General features: G+C 50.1%; 1 protein-coding gene across 4 annotated transcripts in view; it reads right to left on the reverse strand.

Annotated features, from left to right (window-relative positions):
• The window catches only part of LOC144727448 (homeobox protein Meis1-like), a 141,705-nt gene extending 119,831 nt beyond the window's left edge, over positions 1-21,874 (reverse strand). For 2 of the 4 annotated variants that reach the window (XM_078606283.1, XM_078606282.1), the window contains exons 1-6: positions 21,522-21,663; positions 20,310-20,527; positions 17,802-17,955; positions 15,631-15,681; positions 14,491-14,541; positions 12,776-12,925 (exon numbers count right to left, since the gene is read on the reverse strand). In XM_078606283.1, coding sequence (XP_078462409.1) covers positions 12,776-12,925; positions 14,491-14,541; positions 15,631-15,681; positions 17,802-17,955; positions 20,310-20,527; positions 21,522-21,533 — 636 coding nt within the window. In that variant the 5' untranslated portion in view covers positions 21,534-21,663. Of the gene's footprint in view, positions 1-12,775; positions 12,926-14,490; positions 14,542-15,630; positions 15,682-17,801; positions 17,956-20,309; positions 20,528-21,521 lie in introns of all 4 variants that reach the window. The other 2 variants (XM_078606284.1, XM_078606285.1) reach the window with 2 other exon arrangements.
• Positions 21,875-22,596: the final 722 nt, after the last annotated feature.

The raw sequence follows: 22,596 nt of genomic DNA on the forward strand, positions 1-22,596 counted from the left end.
GCAAAATGCTCCAACAGACAAACTAGAGAAACCTTTAGAAAATCCTAAAGAGTAGTGGGCGAAACGTCCCAAGTCATCTGGCCTGACTGTCCTGTTATATGCACTAATACTATTTTGTGTTGCTTAGGTTACGCGTGAAAAAAATATCCGTCAAAAAAAAATTACGACAACTATGCAAATGATCCTCACCACAAATACCACGGCCACCACCACCACCACGTACCAACAGTGCACACCTCAGTGCTTTTAAAGAATATCCAAAGAATTAAACACCCCACGTGGGGATACGAATCAAACTCAGATCGCCTGATTCATCGCGTGGCACGCTAACCACTGCGCCACCGCTCTGCACCCACCACATCACACACGCCGCCACAAACACAGCCTCACCCAAGTGTCTCTTGTGCAACAAAAATAACTTTTCAAATGGGACTGACAAGACGTTCTTATGGAACAGATATCTATTGTGCTGGCCACAGGGTGGCAGTGGTTAAGGGAAGAGGTGGGGGCGCGGGTGGGGGTGCAGGATTGTGGAGGGAATGAGAGAGTGGGAGGTCAGGGAGGGGTGGAGAGGGGGAGAGGGTGAGGGATGGATGAGGAGGTAGGACGAAGGGCGTGGTATTGGGTGGCTCTGCACGGCCCGGATTTGTCCATATAAAAGTGACTTGCATTGCCGGATGATATAAAGGGTTTCCAGTTACTGTCACTTCTTCTTAAACAAACACGCTGAGCGCTATCCCTCCCCTCGCCGTACAGAAATCCCCTTGATGGAGAGGTCCTTTTCTGCCGAGCCTGCTTCCAACAAAGCGGCCATTCTCTATCGCGTGGTGGATGGCAAAAAAAGTTACCGGCTGCGGACCGAACGAGCGTTTGCGTATGCCTTCGCGTGTACACAATGTAGCGTGCGTACGCGTTAAAAAAAGATGTATTGCGAAGGCCATGCAGCGTCTATTGCTTGTCGTGTTCTCAACAACGGTGTCAACATTGGACGGTATTACCATAATCCACGAGATTTTTCGTTGTTAGCGACAAGTCCCAAAAAACAAGTAGGGGAATTTATTAAAGCAATGCCTGCAGACGCAAAACATTCATTTTGAAGTTTAACCAGGGGTCTTACAGTGGCGCTATGAATTATATAAACGCAGTCGCGCAAGTTGTACGCATTTAAGAAGGGGGACAGGGAGGTTGGAGGATACGAAAACTCGGAAAGCTGCGCAGAGCGAGAAGGGAGAACGGGGAGACTGGGTGCACAGGCGTCGCTAAATTATTGAACGGTGCTTGAGTGCAAAGTTTAGGTGGGTCAACTTCGGCAGACCGATTTAGCCTCAAGTGAAATATTAAAAATACATTTGGACTGGGCACGGCTGCAGTGAGACTTGGCCGGGGCACGCTCAGCAAAAAAAGAAATCCTTCGCAGCATCATTCCGCAAATGAATTGAGATAAGCGCAGCACCCGTCCTGAGACCATAGGGTCCGTTGGACCATGGGGGGGGGGGGGGAGCGCGAGACTTTGAGACCAATATCAGCTTGTGTGTGTGTGTGTACGTATGTTGAACTTCTTTCGCACCGTACAGAGCCAACCGTGCCAATCGGGGGTGGCGCAGGAAGAACAAAAAAAAACACAACGCATCAACACAATGCGGTTCTATCTGCAGCGTGCGTTGCTTTTGACACTCATTTAAGCTCATTGGGCGAAGAGGGAGATCCACCACAGAGTCGTGTCGACCGCGTGGGGGGGGGGGGTAGCAGCGAGTGCTGTCAACGGAGCTCCTGTGAAGGCCGGCACCGTGTCGCCGCCAGCACCACGCCCAGCGGCCATCATCTGTGGTTTGTAAACATACTATTTCATGGGACGTATGGGAAAAAATTAGACTATGCGGATTTTTCTCATGGAAAGTCTACTTTTATCTATGTGCCACTGGCTACGGTGAGGGTGTTGTTTCGTTTTCCAGCTTTATTGTTATTAGTATTGATTGCCTTTGGGCTCATTTTAGAACTCTTTGTGCTTCGAGAATGAATATCGAAGAAAAAAGAATCCAACTATAATTTTTTACATTCAAAATTACACGGTACAATGCTATAAAGCATTCATCAACGGCCCATTTATTATTCTTATTATTATCACAAAGGATTGTATTCAGGCACCTAATTCAACCAGATAAACGGCCGCACAATGCAACAAATAAATTGGCTCTACGTGAATAGCCACATGATGAAATCGAAGAGTATTCTTTAACAATGAAGAAAAGTTACGCTCGCGCAACGTGGTTTCTGTGACGCCTCTAAACGCGCGTGCACTCCACTCCAGGCCTGCAGCAGTAGGCGATACGAAGCCCAGATAGTGGCTGTGCCGGGTAGGGTACGGGCATCTAAACATCAATTTGACCGAATTTCTCGAGGGCAGGTCGCCAATAGGAAAGCAACTTTGCGCTAAAGTTCCGCTCGTCCTGGATCTTCGCTGCGAGAGCTTTATCATTCCGCTACGTCGAGGGCGACAGATGGACACGGCAGACGGACTGAAGAAATGTGTACATTCTTTCAACCTTAGTTGGACAGCTTAAATCAAAAGCCTCGAGACTTATTTGGCTTCTTGAGAAGCTGCTCAAAGAGGCATCAGCTGTAGAGAAGAAAAATATGTAAAGTATGCTCCCCTTTCCAACTGAAACACAAAGCCGAAATTCTTTAGCGAAAGCTCAGATTTTTGCCATTCCAACTGAATAACAATAAAATTCCTCCTTTCTTTTTTTAAAAGAAGCCGTTGCCGTGTCACCTACCACCCTCTGGGAGAGTGCACCTCGAAAATGTGCAGAATTTCAGTCCCAAAATTGTTCACACTTTGACTGGTAAACACAAAACGTTTGCAGAGCTGGCGAAATGCTTTTTTGGTTCCGGAACTTTACAACATTACATTTATGAATGTTTATACTTTCACGCACGCACGGAGACGCACGAGCCGCTAAAGCAACAACAATAACAAAAAGCTATCGACACGTTTTATAGGACTGCCCGTTAAAATAAATGAAACTAACGTCAGTCTACGAAAGGGGGGGGGGGGGCGGGGGGTTGATGTAATTGCATATGGCTCGAGATTTATAAAGTTACAGCGTACATGTAACCGACTGTGCCCTAAAACAGCGGGGATCGTTAGTGCTACAACTTACATGCTGTTTCTGAGTAATGTAGTTTACACAATTTATTTGAATGTATATATTACACTGGTCACAGCCGGGGATCGAGAGCAAAACATGACACTTTCATCAACTGGCTTTAATGCAACCTCTGTTACTGCTCTTTCTTTCTTAGCCAAAAGGAAAATGCTCACTCTGAGAGATTCAATGCACGAGCAGACCATCGTGGCCCATCAAACGCACGCACTTAATTGTCTGCGCCTTCAAATTCTAGGCGTTTCGTAGTTGTTGGTGTAGAAACATAGCGGTGAATATATATTTTACGAGTGGGTTTGTCGCAACCCAACAAGAAACAATAATTACGAATCATTGGGGAATTACGTTGAGGCGAGGTAAGAGCCCGAGAGATCGGATTTGTTTTCACCAATGAAGTCAGCAACCACGTGTAATTATCTCGTGTGCATTACGTGCGTACATTACGTGACATCTAAAGAACGTGTAACAACAACAAAAAACACGAGGACCACACGAAACAATTCCAACATGTTTTCCGGCGGTGTGCATTAAAGTGAGCACATTGAGTAACGCCCAGTTCTAGAGAGAAACATGCTATTACAAATATAAAGAACATCTTGAAATCGAAATATCTTAAGTGCTGGTTCTGCCATCTGTAGTTCGGCAGGACAGACAAGTCCTTTATAGGCCCGCAGTTTAGGCCACTTTAATTTCTAGACAAAATGTGGAATTCCCAAGCACCCTGTTCAACTCTCAAGCCCACGTTATCATCACCAAACAACACTCCCAAGGTGCATCGCGGTTGCAACGCCGCACAACTAACTCCAAAACGCATCGCAAACCAAGATCTTTTTTTCTGCAGCAAGAGAAAAAAAATCACCAAACTATGCTTCCTATACCGTGTATATGACCGTACAAGTACGGTGAATGTGTCCAGCAAATGTGAATCGGTTACATATGTAATGCAGTGTAGCCTTACACAGAATGTTTGTGGAATGGTAACCAATATCGAAGACACCTATTAATGCTATTGAACGTCAAGTTAATCTGCATGCATCATAAAACGAGTGTCATATTATTGTTATCTATATCATTATTACAAGTGAATTATTGGTTGAAATCATACCACACTTCAATACATGCATTTATATACGTCACCAAGCGAAAAACTGATGGGAGCGGTGGCGCAGTAGTTAGCGCACTGCCTTATGAACTAAATTTCCTGAGGTGGCTTCCTGACCACGGCTGTGATCAGTGGCAACGATAACTGCATCGGTCTTGCACCCCTTTTCCCACTAAATCATTCACCAGCCCATTCTAACCAGCGTGGTGAAGTATGGTCAAACAACCCGCACGTTTCACACGGCATGGTAGAGGTCTTTATCCGGGAGTTGATTGACAATGGAATAATGACCATACATTATTATTACTAGCTATTTTGTACAGTTGCAAAAAAAACGAAAACTGTTGGAATAAGAACTCTAACAATACTACCACATGGAACGAAACGTCGGACATCGTGCGTGCCGAAACATCACGAGGTCCAACCGGAAAGCCCACTGGAGGACAAAGACGATTTCAACATCTGAGCTTTTCGGAAAACCTTCAACATAAAACACGAAGAGCTGCTCCGACAAAGTGATAGAATTGTGCACGGCGGTGTACAGCCTCCGTGGCGGCGGCACGCGGCAATACAACCCAGACAAGGAATGGAACGCGTGCAAGAGAGCACGGCCGCCAAGGAGACGGAGCCATGGAATCAGTTCGTGTGCACGCGCTGAGGTGGATTGTTACATCACGCGATCGTGAGAGATGGTGGTGGCGACCACGAGAACTGCCGACGATCAAGACGACGATGAAAATAACCCGGCAATTGTCCTGCATGCCGACTGTTAGACCTCAGTACATCGCCAGCCAGGGCCGGATCATCCCTAGTAGCACAAGTAACTACATATGTAGTAGCTACGGAGCGCCGCGCTAAACTATTTCAAGCTATCAATTCCAGTTCAGTGATTCTGCACTTGCTCTATTACTATAGTACTATACCGCCTTCAATTTTATGAACGACTGTGTGTTTAAGGTTAGCGATTTGTCGTATTATCTGGCTGTATAGCAAATGAAAAAATACAATTACTTCACTATGCAAATAAGAAATGTGTGAGTTTTAATATTTGTCTCTTCTTTTTTTAATGTAGGGCCCCTCTATAACATGTGCTACAGGGCCCGCACTAGCTTGATCCGTCACTGTTGCCAGCCGCACAGAGAGTCTGCCTGGGTACAGCAGCAGCAGCAGCAGCAGAAGCAGAAGCAGCCGCACAGAGAGTCTGCCTGGGTACAGCAGCAGCAGAAGCAGCAGAAGCAGCCGCAGCTTTCTGACCCTCCAAACCCGTCGTGGCGGAGTAACGCATTCCAGAGCGGGACCATTGCACACAACTCTCGCCTGCTACATATTTCCGCGAGTTTGATTTTATTTTATTTTTGTTGCTAAGAATAAAATACATCAGACACAAGAAGAAAAAAAATCGCATAGGTTCACCATTGCCAATTCTTAGCAGCCCTTTGTGTCATTCAACTCCTGGATGACGGCCTCCCTCCACCCACGCCATGTGGGTCGTGGTTGGGGTTGGGGGGTTATTTGACCATACTTCACCACGCTGGTTAGTGAAGGTTTGTGCTCAATTATGCGGTAACAGAATTACAGTTGCAGGCACATAGACCCAGGAGAGTAACTCATGAAATGCAAAAATAAGCATTGTGGAGGGTAGAACAAAGACGGTCAACGCATCGTGCACTTTCACGTGTGCTTCTGCGGCCGTCTGGAACGCTTTTCCTTCCGATATTAGGAAGCCACTGGAGCTATGCACTTTTAAATCTCGATTGAAAACTCATTTCTTTCGAACTGCTTATTGTGTTTAGTTTGCTGTCCTTTCCCTGCACCTCCGATTAGCACGGTTCGCTACGTACTGCGCAAAAGAAGTTCAACATACATACATATATACGTGTTCTCACACGCTAGGTTAATGCGATACAACGAAGAACGTTGTGCAGTAAAACTTTAATTATCGTTGTAATTCCATTACCGTAAAAATATCCACATGAAATAACCATATTAAATATCCATATAAATATCAATATGGGCAGATAAAATTACAAAACTTTTGCATGATTTGGCTAAAACGCAATCGCACCCAGCAATTGCACTGCGCATAAGTCTGCGTCGCCAGCGTCACAGCGTGCGTTTGTGTTCATTGCTGAGCGTCGACCACGAAGTACAGTGCACGGTGTTTTGAGCGGTGGCGCAGTGGTTAGCGCACTACGCCGTGAGAACCGGCGACCTGCGTTTGATTCGCGGATAAGGCGAACACCATCAAGCAGGTGAGTGATACGTGGACCGAGTCCTGCTCACCCATCTCCGCCTTCACAGGCGTGGTGAAGTACGGCCAAGCGACAACAACAACATCATCACCCCATATTCATATTCAATATGGTGGGTATATTGCGGTGATTTTATTATAGCCGTTTGCTAAGCTTATTCTGAAAAACGAAAATCTCAGTTGAACACGTAGGTCCCAACACACCGGCGTGCTGTACTAGTGACGAATTGGCCACGTTCTGTTTACGTGACAACCCTTACTAGTTGGCTGTGTCGGGTGGTGGCGGGTTTAACGACACATTTATATATTTGGGGATCTCCGAAGCTAAGCGGAAATTTTCGGCCTGGCTAGCACTCGACTCGGATGAGACATTCGTATGGATTTTCTCTGGATGGACTCAACGGATTGGAGGTCTATCCCTCAGAGCTGAATGTCATCCGTGCGCGGAGCTCCCAGTGATATCTCCTCGTGCGCGCGTGTGCGTGCGTGTGTGTGTGTGCGTGTGCGCGTGCGTGCGTGCGGGGCTTCTCCAGCCAGTCCAGTATCCTCCCACATGAAACTAAACACTCATTAATTGATTTTTTTTCCTAAACGAGTCTTTCCTAGGTGAAATAGTACTATTATTATTTTAATTACAAGCAGCTCGCCTCATTAAACTACCCATAGTGTGTATATCCCCGAAACGGCCATTGCCTGTAGGATGTTCAATTGTGCGCAAAAACAACTTGAGGTGGGCCTACGCGCGTGTATGTGTGTGTGTGTCGAAAAGTCATTAATCATCATTTTCGGTCCTTAGCCAATTAACTGATGGATGAATTCGGTCGTTGCTAAGTCTTGAACGTTTAGGCAGCAGGGAGCGGTGAAACGTGAGCAGAAGAAGCCAAGGCAGCACTCGGTCGGGAGAGTGGTGGCGCAAGTGGTTAGCGCTCTGTCCGAGGAACCACTGCGACCCGAGTTCGATTCCCGGCACAATCGGTGGCGAGTGATATCTGAACCGGTTCCTGGGTGCCCATCTCCTTCCACCAAAACGTGGTGAAGTATGGTCAAGCAACCACTGCGGCGGACGGCGCGTGGAAGAAACCTTCATCCGGCAGTAGGCTGACAAACGACTGCAAACAATGATACTTGTTTTAGCTCTAACATCGAATCGTTTCGCGTGTAGAGTGGCTACCGTGTTGCTTTGATACTCTCTCCTTCTGAGCTCGCTTCACAACGTCCTCGGCAAGGCCTTCATCCAGCAGTGGATCGACAAAGACTATTTGCATGACCATCGATGGACAGTGCCCGCTATGCCACCGGAGCCAATGACGCATTCGACGCAGCAAACTAGCGGTGGTATTCGTCCAAATCTCATGCGGGTCTCCCCTTGTCAGCCGATACAAGCGAACAGCTGCGCACAGCAATTTGAATAATGGGGGGGGGGGGGGGGGCAGGGGGGGAAGGCCTCAAGAACAACACAAAAAGCCTCAGCTGCTTTATAAACAACAAACCAGAGTGGCCCACGGTCTACCGGCAGTGATTCCTTTCAGCCCGGGCATGCCGCTAAAGCTCCTCCGCAAAATTAATTGTGGCACGACAAATCCATCTCGCCGTATTCTATATTCACGCATCAAACCTGCCCCGTAAGGTCATATGAATAGAACGTGCAATACATATAGGATCATTACGGATGTGTGTGTGTGTAGCTTGTACTCTAGTGGTAGTGCCTTACGCCGACGATCACCAAACTAACTCCCAAGCGAGGGCCTTCCTGGGCGGCGCTCCGGAAAATATCGAGTGAGAAAAGTTTTACGTTGCGTGGACAATGTGCTCTAGCTACCACGCGCGGTGGATGCGGGCAAAAGCTGCGACTTGTCTATAAGAATTAGCGGTGGGGGGGGGGGGGCTAAGCCAATGGGTCCACAATGTAATAAAACATTTACTCGACTGTGTACGAGACGGCTTCAGAGCGCTGCGATTTCAAATAGTGCAGCAGACTTAGTATAACAAGCAACAGCGGGCAGTGACGCAGGGGGTATAATAGCGAGGATGATGTATCTTCGCCGTTTCTAAATCCATTGCTGCGTGAGGGTCTTCCAACGCTGCGTCGGACACGGGGGTGGGGGGGGTTGTTTGGCCATACTTCACCACGCTGGTTCAGTTCGTACTGGTGAAGTCGAGTGGACGGGTGTTCCAGTACCGCTTCAGCCATCACTCGCCGCCGATTGTTGACCGTAACGAGGAGGCCAACCTATGTGACCGCGCTCATGGCGATGCTGCTGCTTGCACTACAAAATACAACTACAACTCCGCACCGTACCTTGCAAACATACAAACAACAAAACCTCATAGAAATACTCGTCGAGAGAAGTTGCTCCCATCAAAGATCAAAGACGATGCTGTGATGGCGATTCTAGTTGCCTTCCAATCGCTCATCGACCGACGCGAGAATAAACTCGAGGATTTATTGCGTATCGGTCACTGGCGCGATAATGATGACGACGATGACTACGACGCATTATTATCACTTAATGCTCGAAATAAATTCCGATATGAAGTCACACAAACACACAGACACACACACAGACCCCCCCCCCCCCCCCCTCTATATAGCTAATTGGAGCCAGCAGTGTTAGAGAGCACCTATTAAAGGGCAGAACGCTGCGCAGGAGAGTGAGCACTGCGGGCAGCACCACTTCCGGCCGCCTTTGTCTCTCCAACGGCGATTTGTTCGACAGCGCATCAGGTGTGTTTAATCACACACACCGCACTCTACATGTACCAAAGAAGACATCTTAAATATAGATGAAGGAATTCGCTGTTACTCGAAAATTATCGAACCTACAGTAGACAATCGGCTATCCATTTGCTCAATAAAGGATATTAATTTTAATTAATATCAACAAAAGTTGCGCGGCATCACCTAAACCTTGCATCCAAACTGAAAGTTAGTCTACGGGTTATTCAAACAGTTGCATGTGTGTAACACGCTCATGAAGACAATTATGCTAACCATCTCGTAAACCTTGTACATCACACGCAACCACAGCGCCTATTCATAGCGTCGGTAACAGCGGCCAGTTGTTCAATGTTCAGATTCTCCAAAGAAGGACTCTGCTACCTGCGGCTCCGGGAGCCGCATGCGGCTCTTTAAAGACTGCTGCTGCTTCCTGTCAGTTATGTATCAAGGAGCAGAGCCGTATCGTATACACCACAGTGCATTGCGGCTCTTGAAATATCGAATGGGGTGGGGTGGGGTGGGGGGGTTTGTACCGAATTCCGAAAAAAAATGCTTTTACTTGTTACGTTGGTTTGCCGACCCCCTGGTTCCAAAAGGATATTTTACGGCTCTCGCCTTGATCCGTTTCCACGATGCCCCGAGGGCGCTGGCCAGGAGTTCGGGACTTACGGTGGGTGGAAGAAAATCGTCGCCTTTGTTGCCGTAAATGATTATTGACAAGAGACGTTTGGATCCGGCTGCGACGTGGACTCAATCCCCTTCCGTCGAGACGGAAAAAAAACTTGCTTTAGACTCTCGGTGGCTTCCCGATAGCGCTTAGATGCGCATGCAAGCGATTTACTCTCGCGCGCTCTCTAACTCATTCACTCACCCACCCGTTCGTGCGTTCATTCACTCATTCGCTCGCGCACTCATTCACGCATTCTTTCACTCATCACCGCGCAAATTCATTCACGCGACTCGTCCCCGCGCGAACTCACTCACTCACGCAAGCGCGGACTCATTCGCGCATTCTTTAGTTTCATTCCCGCACGAATTCATTCAACGGGGCTCATTCGCGCGTGCGAATTCACTCATTCGCGCGTCCTTTTACTCATTCACGCATCTATTCATCGCTCACGGGCGGACTCAATCGCACGCCACACCCATTCAAGAATTCAACTAATTCACCAACTTATTCACGCACTCAATCATTCAATCGCGCGCTCACTCATTTGCGCACGCACAAATCTACGCAACGAGGATTGAAACACATCTATCGCTCCCCCCCCCCCCAATTAGACAATCAAGTCGACAAGCAAGTCTCGCCAAGTTAATCAGTACCAATTGCGCGCACGTGCCGCGCTTCAAGCGAACAGCCGCGCGCGCGTGTCGATCGCATCGTCGACAATTTTACAAAATCACCGCTCCATCCACAATGTGAGCCAGCAAGCGAGGGTCTTGCCCGCTTTCTAACTGCGTTAGCGTCACACTCGCACGAGGACGCGGCGAATTACTCGGTTCGCCGATGAAAAAATGGGAGGGGGGATATCGTAAGCGTCTAACGCGACGCTTGGATTCTGACCATGCCCTATGAGTGAAACCAATCAATTCCCTGGCAGTGATGTGGTCCGTCGGGGGACGGGGGGGGGATCCCACATTCAAACGTGGTATAATGTTCGAACTTTTCTAGTCGTCAGAACTGACTCGACTACATTCGGGGAACATATCAGCTGACTCTCTGGCGCTCACGTGTGTCCGCTTGTGTACCGTAGTGGAATGATGTAATGCTGCTTGGCTCCAGATTGCTGTTGTGTATAGTGACGGAACACACTAACCCAAAAACAACTTTTGTCAACATAGCTCCATCAATTAAGGCGATGTCATTTCTTTGCTCGGAGCTTTGTTAATAATACACAAGAACAACAAGTCCCGTCTCTCGTGTAACTCATTCGCATTGAATAATACATACTGCGTGGTGCATGCATGGTTCAGTTTAAAACAGTCCTGGCTATGTATTAATGAAAGCTCAGTGATTCTTTTTCGACTCATTATTATTATGGGAAACATACCTTTTTTCATTCTGTGTTATGGTACGAACGCAATCAGCACAAACAACTGGCAAATATTACAGTGGTCCAACAAAGAGCTGAAATAATTCTCAGAGGCTTTATAAAATAAATATATATAAACATACTTTTTTTAAAGACTTGCCCAATGCCACATGGAAGCTGATTCGAATGTGAATTCGCTTCGGGTTTTTATATATTTAAAACAATAACAATTCCACGCTGTAAAAATAAACTGCATAATTTAATTAGCGTATTTTGTGTCGTATAACTCAAAGGCGTGGCATCACAATATTTCACGTAATTCACTAAACAATGCATTAGCCGCAATCTAGAAATAATGTACAGTCCTCAATTTTTTGGGAGCGCGCAGCAAATAAAGCTTGCAAAAAGTCGGCGGTAAAAACTTAAACGCATTCAAAACACTGCTAATGAACAGATCGCTACGCGTTGAGTAAAATACGGACACACAAAAAAAAACCCACGGTGTGCGATTCTTCACGAAAAGAAAAAAAAAATATTTCGCGAAGCTCAGCCAAGCTACTATGCGCCTAACGGAGCCACGCCAGGACAATTTATAGGCCCGTTTATGATAATATAATTTGCTTGTTGCGCACTGCTGGGACTGAAATTCTCCTCCCGTGCAGATTATAAAGAGGCGTCTTTAGGCGCGTGTGGTTAAAACAGCAAGCTATGCAGCTTTGCCGCGTTTTGTTTGAGCGCAGCTTAGCAATTGCGCATTTCAAGCCCGCGCACACACATCCATATAATTACAATTCATCATCTATTCAGCGGTGCTGGGACAGACACCGCTGCACCACGTCTGCGCACATCTTTCTCTATCATATTCTTAGGTTTTTTTCGGTAAAGTCACGTAGGTAAAACATCAAAATTAATGAAAATAAAATAAAATAAAAACAAAAATCACGACGTTTCGGAGGCAACACAAGTCTCCGTCATCAGGTGGGACCGTCACAGCCGAATTAGCTGCATCAAGTGATGCAGCTAATTCTATCATTCCACGACGCTACAGGGGGTCCTATATTTCCACGTACCCCGCCCCTCGACCCCCCCCCCACCACCCGCCCACCTCCATCACCCACCCCGCCCCCGTGTGCATCGGGACGTTCAGCGCGAAGTGCACGACACACACCTGTATCGTTACACAACGCTTCACGTGCGCAAACAGCTCCGCGCTTTGTGTATGCGGGTGCGTCGTGTTTATAGGGCGGAGAAATGATGACTGCCATAGGGGGTGGTGGCGGCGGTGGTGATGGTGGTTCGGTGACAAGGATTTTGGTTGGTTGGGTGGGCGGCTTGGTGGGTGGGTGGGTGAGCGAGTGTGGTGAGCGCTGACGAGGGAGATGTAGGTGAGGTAGCGGTGTGTGTTGCTGTGTTACAGACGCACACATTCTCGCAATTAACGCAACGCCGGTACACCCTCCTCGCCCCCCCCTCCCCCCGTCCCAATAGCGAATATAACGCACTCACCTGGTCGGCCAGAGTGCCCGAAGATGATCCGGAGAGTTCGTCATCCACTTTGGTGTTGCCGTCTCGCTCGTCGATCACCAGGTCTATCGGCATCTTGCCCTTCAGGCAGCTGATGTACCGGTGGCAGAAATTGTCGCACAGTTCGTGTACCTGTTGGTGGCGAAGCCCCCCCGCAGAGGCACCGCCAAAAACGCGCACACACACAGCCCCGGCCACGAGGTCCCAAGAATTAGCGTCATTATAAATAACACAGCGGCGATGCCATAGCAGGTCACAGCAACACCAATAGCTCAATGTAGCGCCACATCGCACGAGGGGGGGGGGGGGGCAGACACAGGCTTTAATGTGCATGTTCGCTCGCTCGTCGTCCGCGACGTGTGTGTGTGTGTGGAACACAAGAGCTTGTCCTAGAAATTTGCCCAAAGTTGCCGTCTTTTCGGGAATAATTACGACGTTGAAAAACGACGCAGCGTGCATGCGTCGCCATTCCACGCGTAGAGTTTAGCGCGAGGCAAGCGTACAGCAAAAAAAACCAAGCAACTCAAACATTGGAGTCGTGGTCTACAGCAGTCGACACGCACGGAACTTGCAGGTACTCACACCCACGTGACGTTAGCCGTACTCACACCCACGTGACGGTAGCCGTACCCACGGGTGCGCGCGCGCGCGCGAGTCTCCGTGTGTAACGCGCGCGCGCGCACCCACTGCGCAAGCATAGCCGTGCAACACGTGACACATACAGTGCACTGGATATCAACACACATCGAGTCGTACAGGGTCGCCTGTGTCTATGTACCTGGCGATTACCCCCCACCAACACCTTCGCGCCCCCCCAAGGAAGCTGGGCCGATTGCCCCCCGCCGTTTTCAACTGAACGCCAGGCTCCCGAGTAATGCTCCAGATGTGAGTGGATCTTGACCGGGCACTTGGCAGATGCCATCAATCTCTGACGGCTAGACTTGAAGTCAACCATCCCCCCCCTCCTACCCCCCAGCTCCTCCCCCCGTCTTTTCAGTCTGATACTAATTAGACGTGGCTACGGCTGAAGGTATCTCAAAACTCCACGGTGCTGAGCGAAAGTGGCTTTGGGTAATCGGGTGTTTTTGATATCTTCTCTGAATCGTTGCCATTGTTGCTGTGCGGTGCGTTAAGGCGCCGAGTCGCGTCCCTCGATCTCTCCTCCTCTCTCTCTGTCTCGCAGTTCTCAACGATACTGAGGGCGCATACGGACGCTACCGCCGCTACAATGCGTGAAACTTCGCACGGCTTCCGATGGCCAATGTAGCGGCCACGCGCGCACTTTTTTGAGCTTAAAGCACGCAAATAAACGAAAGGACGGATTTAAGAAGAACAAAAAAACCCCACTTCGCGTTATCTTGACGCGCAAAGGCATAATATGCGTTGTCAGCAAAAAAAATTGAACAAAGCAAGTGTGGACTTAACAGTATCAATGATGCGTCACTGGCCTCGACACGCGGTTGTATTGATTCGGGCGCCCGTGATTAGAATCGGCGTTTGACTCTCGCGGTATTCTTACCAGCAGAATAAATAACATTGTGTTAATTGCAACAAGTAGGCAAAGCGTCTTAGAATCAACGTCATGTGAGCACGACGCATTGCAAACTCACTTAGTTCATACCCTAATATTGCACGCACGCATATTTAAACTAACATGTAGCCGGGGGTAAAATGAGTAATAGGAAATCGGCCCTTACCTTCTCGAGCTCCATGAGGTGAAATCTTAATACTTGAATGGCTAAAATCATCTGCGGAAAGAAAAGACAGCATCCACTCCTTAGCGCAATTACACCAATTGCAAGGAGCGCTGTTGCAATGCAACACAGCGCAATTATTTTAATATCGATGCACACAGGGTTTAGGAGATTATTGTAACTAGACGTTACATGATAATCCACTGCATTGTTACTTAAACAAAGTATATGCTTTTTCAAGAATGTATACGTACAGCAATAGCGCATGTTATGAAAAGTCGGCTACCTTCTATCATACAAAAGATTGGAACGCCGCTGATGAGCCCGTGAAAATCAAACCCCGTCCAGAGTTTCGCGCGGTTAAACAAACGCGACTGGCTAAGGTTACGCTGGAAAAGCGCATCCGTCGACCCACAACATTTTATTTTGTACGTGGATAGACGAACGGAGGCATATTTATCGTCGTATTAATGCATTTGAATCAGACAGCCCCCATTTAGTATGCGAACTCGTAGCAGTGTGCAGCGCACAGCTTCGTATTATCATCAATCCTCAAATGTCTGGGCGCACGCGAGTTTCACGCGGCGTGAAAAACGTCTCGTCGCTTTCTTGTGAGCCGTCTTCCCCTCTCGGTAACATCGCGGGGCCAAACGAGGCGCACGTACAGCAGCGTTTCTACTTCTCTACGGGAAACACGTGGAGTCGTGCAGGCCAGTGTCGCCTTCTGCAAGGTAACGCATTCGTCGTTTTCATACGAAGATTTTCGTAAGAGCGGCTGGGGAAGTGGGGAGGGGGATGGGGGTTATGTCCGTACGTGTTATCGGTTGATTGTTGTCTATCGTTCGTGCTCTGTTATGATAGTCGCTTTACATTGAGGGGGGGAGGGGGAGGTAAGGGGGTGAGTGCTTCTCCAAGGCGAGACTCGACGAGGAAGCCAGGGGGACACGCACAGACCCACGAGTGCGTTGCGATTGTCTGTCGTTTAACGCTAACAGATCTTCTGATCTTGGATTACGCGATATCATCGATAATGTCCATTAGGGCGCATTTAAAGCGCAGATAGCATCGAGGCTAAACAAACCGTGTCAGTAAATTGTACGGGCAGAAAGTGGGGGGGGGGGTTTGTTTAAATGTGTGTCTTACCAAGTTGTCGAGCTCTGGGTTTGATGAGAACAGAGGCTTCTCTGCCCGTACCTTTAGTGAAGCAAATGGCAGCAACAGCAGCAGTAGCAGCAGCAGCAGCGGCAGCGGCAGCAGCAGCAGCGGCAGCAGCGGCGGCAGCAACAGCAGCAGCAGCAGCGGCAGCGGCAGCAGCAGCAGCAACAGCAGCAACAGCGGCAGCAACAGCAGGGAAGAGAAGGAGAAAAACGCACAATTGTATTCGTTAATAGGAAACGGCGAGGGCCGCGCGCTTCACAAGCGCGAGTCGTGGCACGCAAGCGGCGCGCTTTGTTGTAAACAACGCGCCTTGTAAACATCGATCTAATCGTATATATCGACGTAAGACGCGTGTAATATGACAGGTGCGTGTGTGTGTGTGTGTTTGTGTGCGTGGCGATGCATTCGCGCGTAACGCTGCCACCCCCCCCACCCCCCCACGTGTTCTTCCTTTTGAACGTCTTGAGAGAGAGAGACACACACAAACAAAATAAATGAAACACGGCCAAGCACCGCCACCGTCATTAAACGCATCCACGACAATCGCCGATAATATCGTGTCAACAGCGGGAGTTCCAATATCGTGTTTCGAATGCGTGTACTAATAATACAAACTCGGAATACGTGGTGGGCACGGGCCGCACACGGGTCGTGTTTACGCACTAAACGCAGGTCGATGGAGAGTGTTCACGACGCGCATCATCGAGGAATCAACAGCTCGAGAATCTGAATGAAGGATCTGCGCGGAGGGCAGACCAGCAGGCAGCATCTGATCTCAAGATTGCAACTGTGGGTAGAATGAAACGTAAAGATATATCCGAAAGATATAGCCGAAGAATGAACCTTGAGGGTGTATCTGCGAAATACAATTTAAGAATAAAAGCTTAATGGATTACATTTGAAGAACTTAGCCGCAAAAAACAGCGTCCTAATAGCAGTTTTAAGAGCGAAATCGGAGAGTCTCAATGCTGGGCAGAATCGCTGCTGTTAGCAAAGGCTACAATGAAGAAGCGATGACACTTTAAAAACGGGTCCACATTCGCACGGACATTTCTTATACACATCACACATTCCGCGTCCACTATTTTTAGCTCCTCTCTGTTGTCGGAATTAGCGTGTGTTTATTTCGTACGAAATAATAATAATGTATCGCTTTCAAAATGTACCACAAACTACGTTGGACGAGCGAAGTAAGAAAATAAAAAAAATAAAAACATTTGTCTTTCCCCGATTATTCGTGATTCGATTCATGTGTAAACCTACGCAATCGCTAAATTATCAATATAATATAAACACACACTAGTTGTTTTTTTATCGTATAATCACGCATTGCGCCTTATGTGTCTTTCAATCTGTATGTGTGTGTACATATATACGCTGTGGGGAGCGGTGGCGTAGTGGTTAGCACGCTGCGCTACGAACCAGGCGACCCAAGTTCGATTCCCGGGTCAACAGCCAACAACACCAGTGACGATTATCTGAACCGGTCCTGGCCCTCCCCTAGGTCGACTCAAGTGTACGGTGGGGTGTGCAAACATGGTTACTTTGGGAGACAAAGGCGGCCGGGCGTGGTGCTGGCCACCCACCCCCTTCTCGTGCGCGTGTCGGCCTTCATAGGTGCTCGCTAACAGCACTTGCCTCCAAACTCTGTTAAGGCTCTACGGGGACGAGTGGGGGGATCCTTAGTCTTGTGGGTGCGTGTGTGTGTGTATGTGTGTATGTGTGTGGGTGCGTGTGTGTGTGTATGTGTGAAGAGTATAAAACTAATAATAGTGGGGAGCGGTGGTGCAGCGGTTAGCGCTGCGCTGCGCTACGAACCTGGCCACCCGAGATCGATTTCCGCTCACGGCCAAAATCAGTGACGATTATCTGAACCGGTCCTGGACCTCCCCTAGGTCGACTCAGCCCCAAATGAGTACCCGGTGCGGTGTGTAAACATCGCCACTTTGGAGACAAAGGCGGTCGGGCGTGGTGCTGGCCACCCACCCCCTCGTGTGCCGTTCTGGCCTTCAAAGGTGCTCGCTAACAGAACTTGCCCCAACAGTCCGTTGCAGGCTGTACGGGGTATCTTTGTCTTTGTAGTATAATAGTCTCAAGGAACCGGGATGAATGAGTCGTGGTGCGAATGCGAAGGGCGCATTGAGCGAGTCACTCGCCTCGTCGCAAACCTGTTTTGCGAACACGGCTATGTCTTCATTGAACGAGTCTGACGAGCAAACGTCTCCGCCAGCCACGCCGGGCTCCCGCGGCGTGCAGGTCGCCAGCTCGCACTTCTCAAACACGAGCGCCAGCAGTGGGAAGAGCGGGTGGCTGCGGATGGAAAAAAACAAAACATCACCACCCACCCCACCCACACCGCCACCCCCCCTTAACGTTGAAACCCTTAACTGACTGTTGGGGCAAGTTGCTGTTAGCGAGCACCTAATGCGCGCGCGCGCACACAAAAACACACGCACAGACACGCGCGCATACAGCGAGATGCGTGAGCGCGCGCGCACGTGCACACGTGCACACGCACGCGCATTCACACGTGCGCGTGCGTGCGCAGCGGCTGGGTGAGAGCGTTGTGCTTCCGGATATGCGCACACGCGTGCACGCACGAACAACGCACACACATTGCACGTATACGCACGTACTAAGGCACGTACGTATACACTTGACGCATCCGCATGCGTAGACACAACGCGCATTCACACATGCACACGCAGCAGAGGGGAGGGCTGTGGATTCCGATGTGTACACGCGCGCGCGAACACACACACACACACGTGCGTACAGGCGTACACACACGAAAATATACGTGCACGCATACATGCATTCGTACACAGAAACGCATGCGTACATACTACATGGCAGCGGGAAGGGAGGGTGTATACTGATGTAGACACACGTATATACACATACGCGTACACACATAGATATACACATGCGAACACACGCGCAGGGAGAAATGGTAGCTGTAGATGGCCACATACGCGCTGAAGAAACATATGCAGATGCATACATTTACAAAAATACACACATATACACATGCATACACGCGCGCGCGCACACACATATACACAAAATGCATACACACACGCGGACACACATACCTACACATACACACACATATACATACACACACGTACGCAGGCGAACGCGCGCAAGCATGCATATAACACAAATCCAGACTCTGAAAACACCAATTAAACAATCACCACGATAATCTGTCTGCTGTTGCTATTATTGTTGTTGCCTGCGTGACACGCGCGTGCTACGACGATAGTGCAGCCGTGCAGCGGAGTGCAGCAGCGTGGGCTGCAGCTTGTTGTGTGTGCTAGGGACGCGCGCGTGAAGTTTCCCGACAAATCCACTTGCTCCCTCAATTTACTGACGCGCACGGAGCCCGTAGGCCCCCTTCTTACGCGTTGGTAATACGTTTAAAGCTCGCGGGTGACTTCGGCTCGTAAATTATATCGAATGCGCGCAAAATTGTGTACGGCAACGCAGCCACCGCGTAGCCTGTACGTTACGCGCGCGTGCGTCTAGGTGCGTTCGTACGCAACTCGACGCTAGCCGGCACGCTAACGAAGCGCGTTGTGTCGCTGCTGCTGCTGCTGCTTGTGCACACGAATGCGGTGGTGGTGAGAGATCTGTGTGTACGCGTGCCTGAGTATTACATTTTTTGAAGCTGACAAAAAGCAACGCTTTGAAAGCTCACACACCTCTCTCTCTCGGTCTGTTTTCGTCAATCAATCTAGCCCGCCGTTAATTGACGCTGATAATTACAGCGATACAAATTTGCTCTGATTGTGGGTAGCGAAGCCGCGCCGCTGCTTTTTTTTTAAAATGCGATGCTTTTAATAAGTTGAGCTATGGTCAAGGGTTGCGTGAGAGAGTAGCCATTTTGCTATCCGAGTCGCTTGTATATCTGTCTGTCTGTGTGTATACTCCGTGTGTGAAATGTGTCTTCTACAAATGTGTACATCTTGACGGATGTCCATCTGCGTTCGGAATAAAGAAAACAATGTTTCGTATAATGAGCGACAATCCCCCCCCCCCCACAAGCGCCAAAAGAACCACGCGCGCGCACTCCGTCACTCCGCGTTACGAGGCGCGCCGCTGCTGTGTAATTTAGACAGCCGCAATTAAACAACGTCTGTCTACAATTATTAATTGAGTCTGTCAAAGCCCCGTTGCCTGGCGTTATCGGCTTGAAATGTGCGCCTCGCCTTCGCGAGTGAGCGCAGGGTGTGCGCTAAGGTAGTGCCCGCGCGCGTGTGCCTTTGCCTGTGTGTGTTGTGTGTGTTGTATATATATGTGTATATACATATATAAAACACGAGCCACGTGCTGACTGTATGACGGTGCGATACGAGTCTTCTCGGTTGTATTTAAAAAAAATTGTTTTATCTAAGTAGTGCAGCGGGGTGGCTGGTTATGTGTGTGTATATGTATGTATGTGTATCTGTCAAGGCGGCAAGTGACAACCCGAACACCCACCAACCGAACACCCAAACCGAACACCTTAACAATCGAGCCACCTTAACAACCGAACACCTCTACGACCGAACAACTCAACACACCGCCACAACGCACACACTGCCATACGTTACGTACGCCGCGCGGAGCACAGTGCGCACGAGGTCAAACACCGAGTTGAGCGTTGCTCCATTACGCACCCGTAAATCGAGTCCTTATCCCTCTTGAGCGCGTCGTTGACAGCCGAGCCCATGGAGCCGGCCATAACGCCGGCGTGGGTGCTGTGCGGGTACTGGTGGAGCGGCGGGCCGTGGTTGAGGTGCGGCACCGGCTGCATGGGTCTAGGAGCGTGCGGCTCGCCGTACATGGAGCCCACGCCGTCCATCGCCCCATAATGCGAATGCGGCAGATCATCGTACTGTGGGGAGAGAGAGAGCGAGAGAGAGAGGAGGACGTGGAAGATGCTGTTTGTATGTTTGTAACGCGTGCACGCGAGCGAGTTAATGCGTTAGACGCGGCCGGTGCCGAAAGACGTCGCCGCGCACGTGCGGATGTCATCGGCTCGCTTCTCCACCGTTGATCACCGCCGACGCGACGTGCCCCATTCAACATCGAAACTACGGCAGCGTGCACGTTCGCGCGGACAGGCCCGTTGAGTCGATCCATTGCTGGATGAGGAGGAGCCCCCGTCGCCTCCGCACGCCGTGCGAGACGCGAGGGCTATTCGAGCGAGCGTACTCGAAACAGCGCGAGTCGAGAAACTCGCGGTTGCAGCTGTAATCAAGCACGGACATCGTAGAAAGGTAACGCGCACACGAGTGTGAGTGAGAACACAGAAGAAGCCTCGCACGCACCACGCGCGCAGCGAATTGTTTTCCAGCCGTCTCTCCCCCCCCGCCTCTCCCGCTCGCCGATCTTTGCTAGCGCGTTCAAAAGTCGCGCAATTTACAACGAACGCATTTCCGAACAGCGTAGCCGAGCGAAGCGGACCCAGCCCCAGGAATCAAAAGAAGCGATCGACAGAAGATGACTAAATACGCTAAGGGGGCCTCTCGAGAACGCCGGCGACGAGGAGCGAGCAAGCGAGCGGCGCGCGCGCACGCGCGCGACGGGAGAGGAGAGGGCAGGGAAGGGACGTTACGTGGTTGCACAGCGCCATCATCGCTTCGGCCGGCCGGCCGGTCGGGGGAGAAGAGAGAGAGAGAAAGGGGGGCCAACACTGAGCGTGTACACGACAGCTCGGCACAGCCAGCCCCTTCTCAACGCCGCAGCCAGACAGGCGGTCGCGCAGCAGGGGTATAAGGAGGGAATCCCAGACCCCCCCCTCTCCTCCTCCTCCGATGGCGTCTCGGCTCTGGATGGGTAAGTACGCAAAGCGGATTTGCCAAACGAAAAGCCCCCCTTTTCCTTACCCGTTGCGCCATCGGGCAGTTGTAGGCTCGCTGTTGTAGCGCAGTATATCCGACAACAACACCAGCGGCAGCGTCAACAACGACGGCGTCAATTAATAGCAACGAAAAATCCCCGACACTCGCTCGCCGCTAAAGTCTTGCTTTCTTCGCCGTGCCGTCTTCAGCAACAACAATACTTTCAGCCCCCTTTTTTCCCTCTCTTCTCTCTTTCTCTCTCCTCTTCTTAAATGACTCTTCGCTTTTGCCGTTGCAGTTCAGTATTTTTTTCTCTCTCGCTTTTTTGTTGTTGTTGCTCACCCACCACCACCCCCCCACCACCACCACCACCAGCCACCACGAGCAGCAGCAGCACCTTGAAAACTTGCAGGTATATAAAAATGTCACGTAACTCTCGGAGCGAGCAATGCGTAGTCGTAGTCAACACGAAGCCTGCAACTTCGCCGCTGTCGTATCTTATGGCGCTATGCCACCCTCGCTGTCAATCAGTGAGAGAGAGGCGAGGGGCTGTCAAGGTATAAGGGATGAGTGATGACTCGCCGACGAAACTTCGCTCAGATGCGCGGAGCTCCGGGGGAGGGGAGGTCCCCCTTATTTTTGGGGAGGGGAGGGGGGGTACAAAGGGGGGCGGGGGGGGAAGAGGAGGGTAGAAGGGGAGTGTCGCCCGTGTGTCGGTTCGCAGGAGACGGCTTGAGACCACGAGCGTAGCCTCGTTGCACGCGGTCCGCTCGGTGAGGGACGTTCCTCGCTGCTGCTGCTGCTGTATAGATGATCCTTGACGAGTCTCGCGTTCAGCTCTCTTTCCCCCTTCTCTGCGTGAGCTTTTTTTACAGGGGGGGGGGTTCTTTGCCGATCGAGTGACGGGGGGTGGAGGCTTTTTTGGGGGGAGTGGGGAGGAGCGGGGGGGGTGAATGAAAGGAGGGGGAGGGAGGGAGCTGCAGGGGGTTGGGGTGGTCAGGGAGCGCAAGGGGGGAGGTTGAAGCGGAGAAGAAACCCGGAAGCGATGCGCGCCTCTCTGTGCAAGACGTCGCCTGCATCTCCTCCCCCTCACCCCTTCCCCCGCCCCTCCTCACCCCCC

The sequence above is a fragment of the Lampetra planeri genome, chromosome 25 (genome assembly GCF_965212315.1).
Source record: "Lampetra planeri chromosome 25, kcLamPlan1.2.h2, whole genome shotgun sequence".
In the NCBI taxonomy this organism is placed as follows: domain Eukaryota; kingdom Metazoa; phylum Chordata; class Hyperoartia; order Petromyzontiformes; family Petromyzontidae; genus Lampetra; species Lampetra planeri.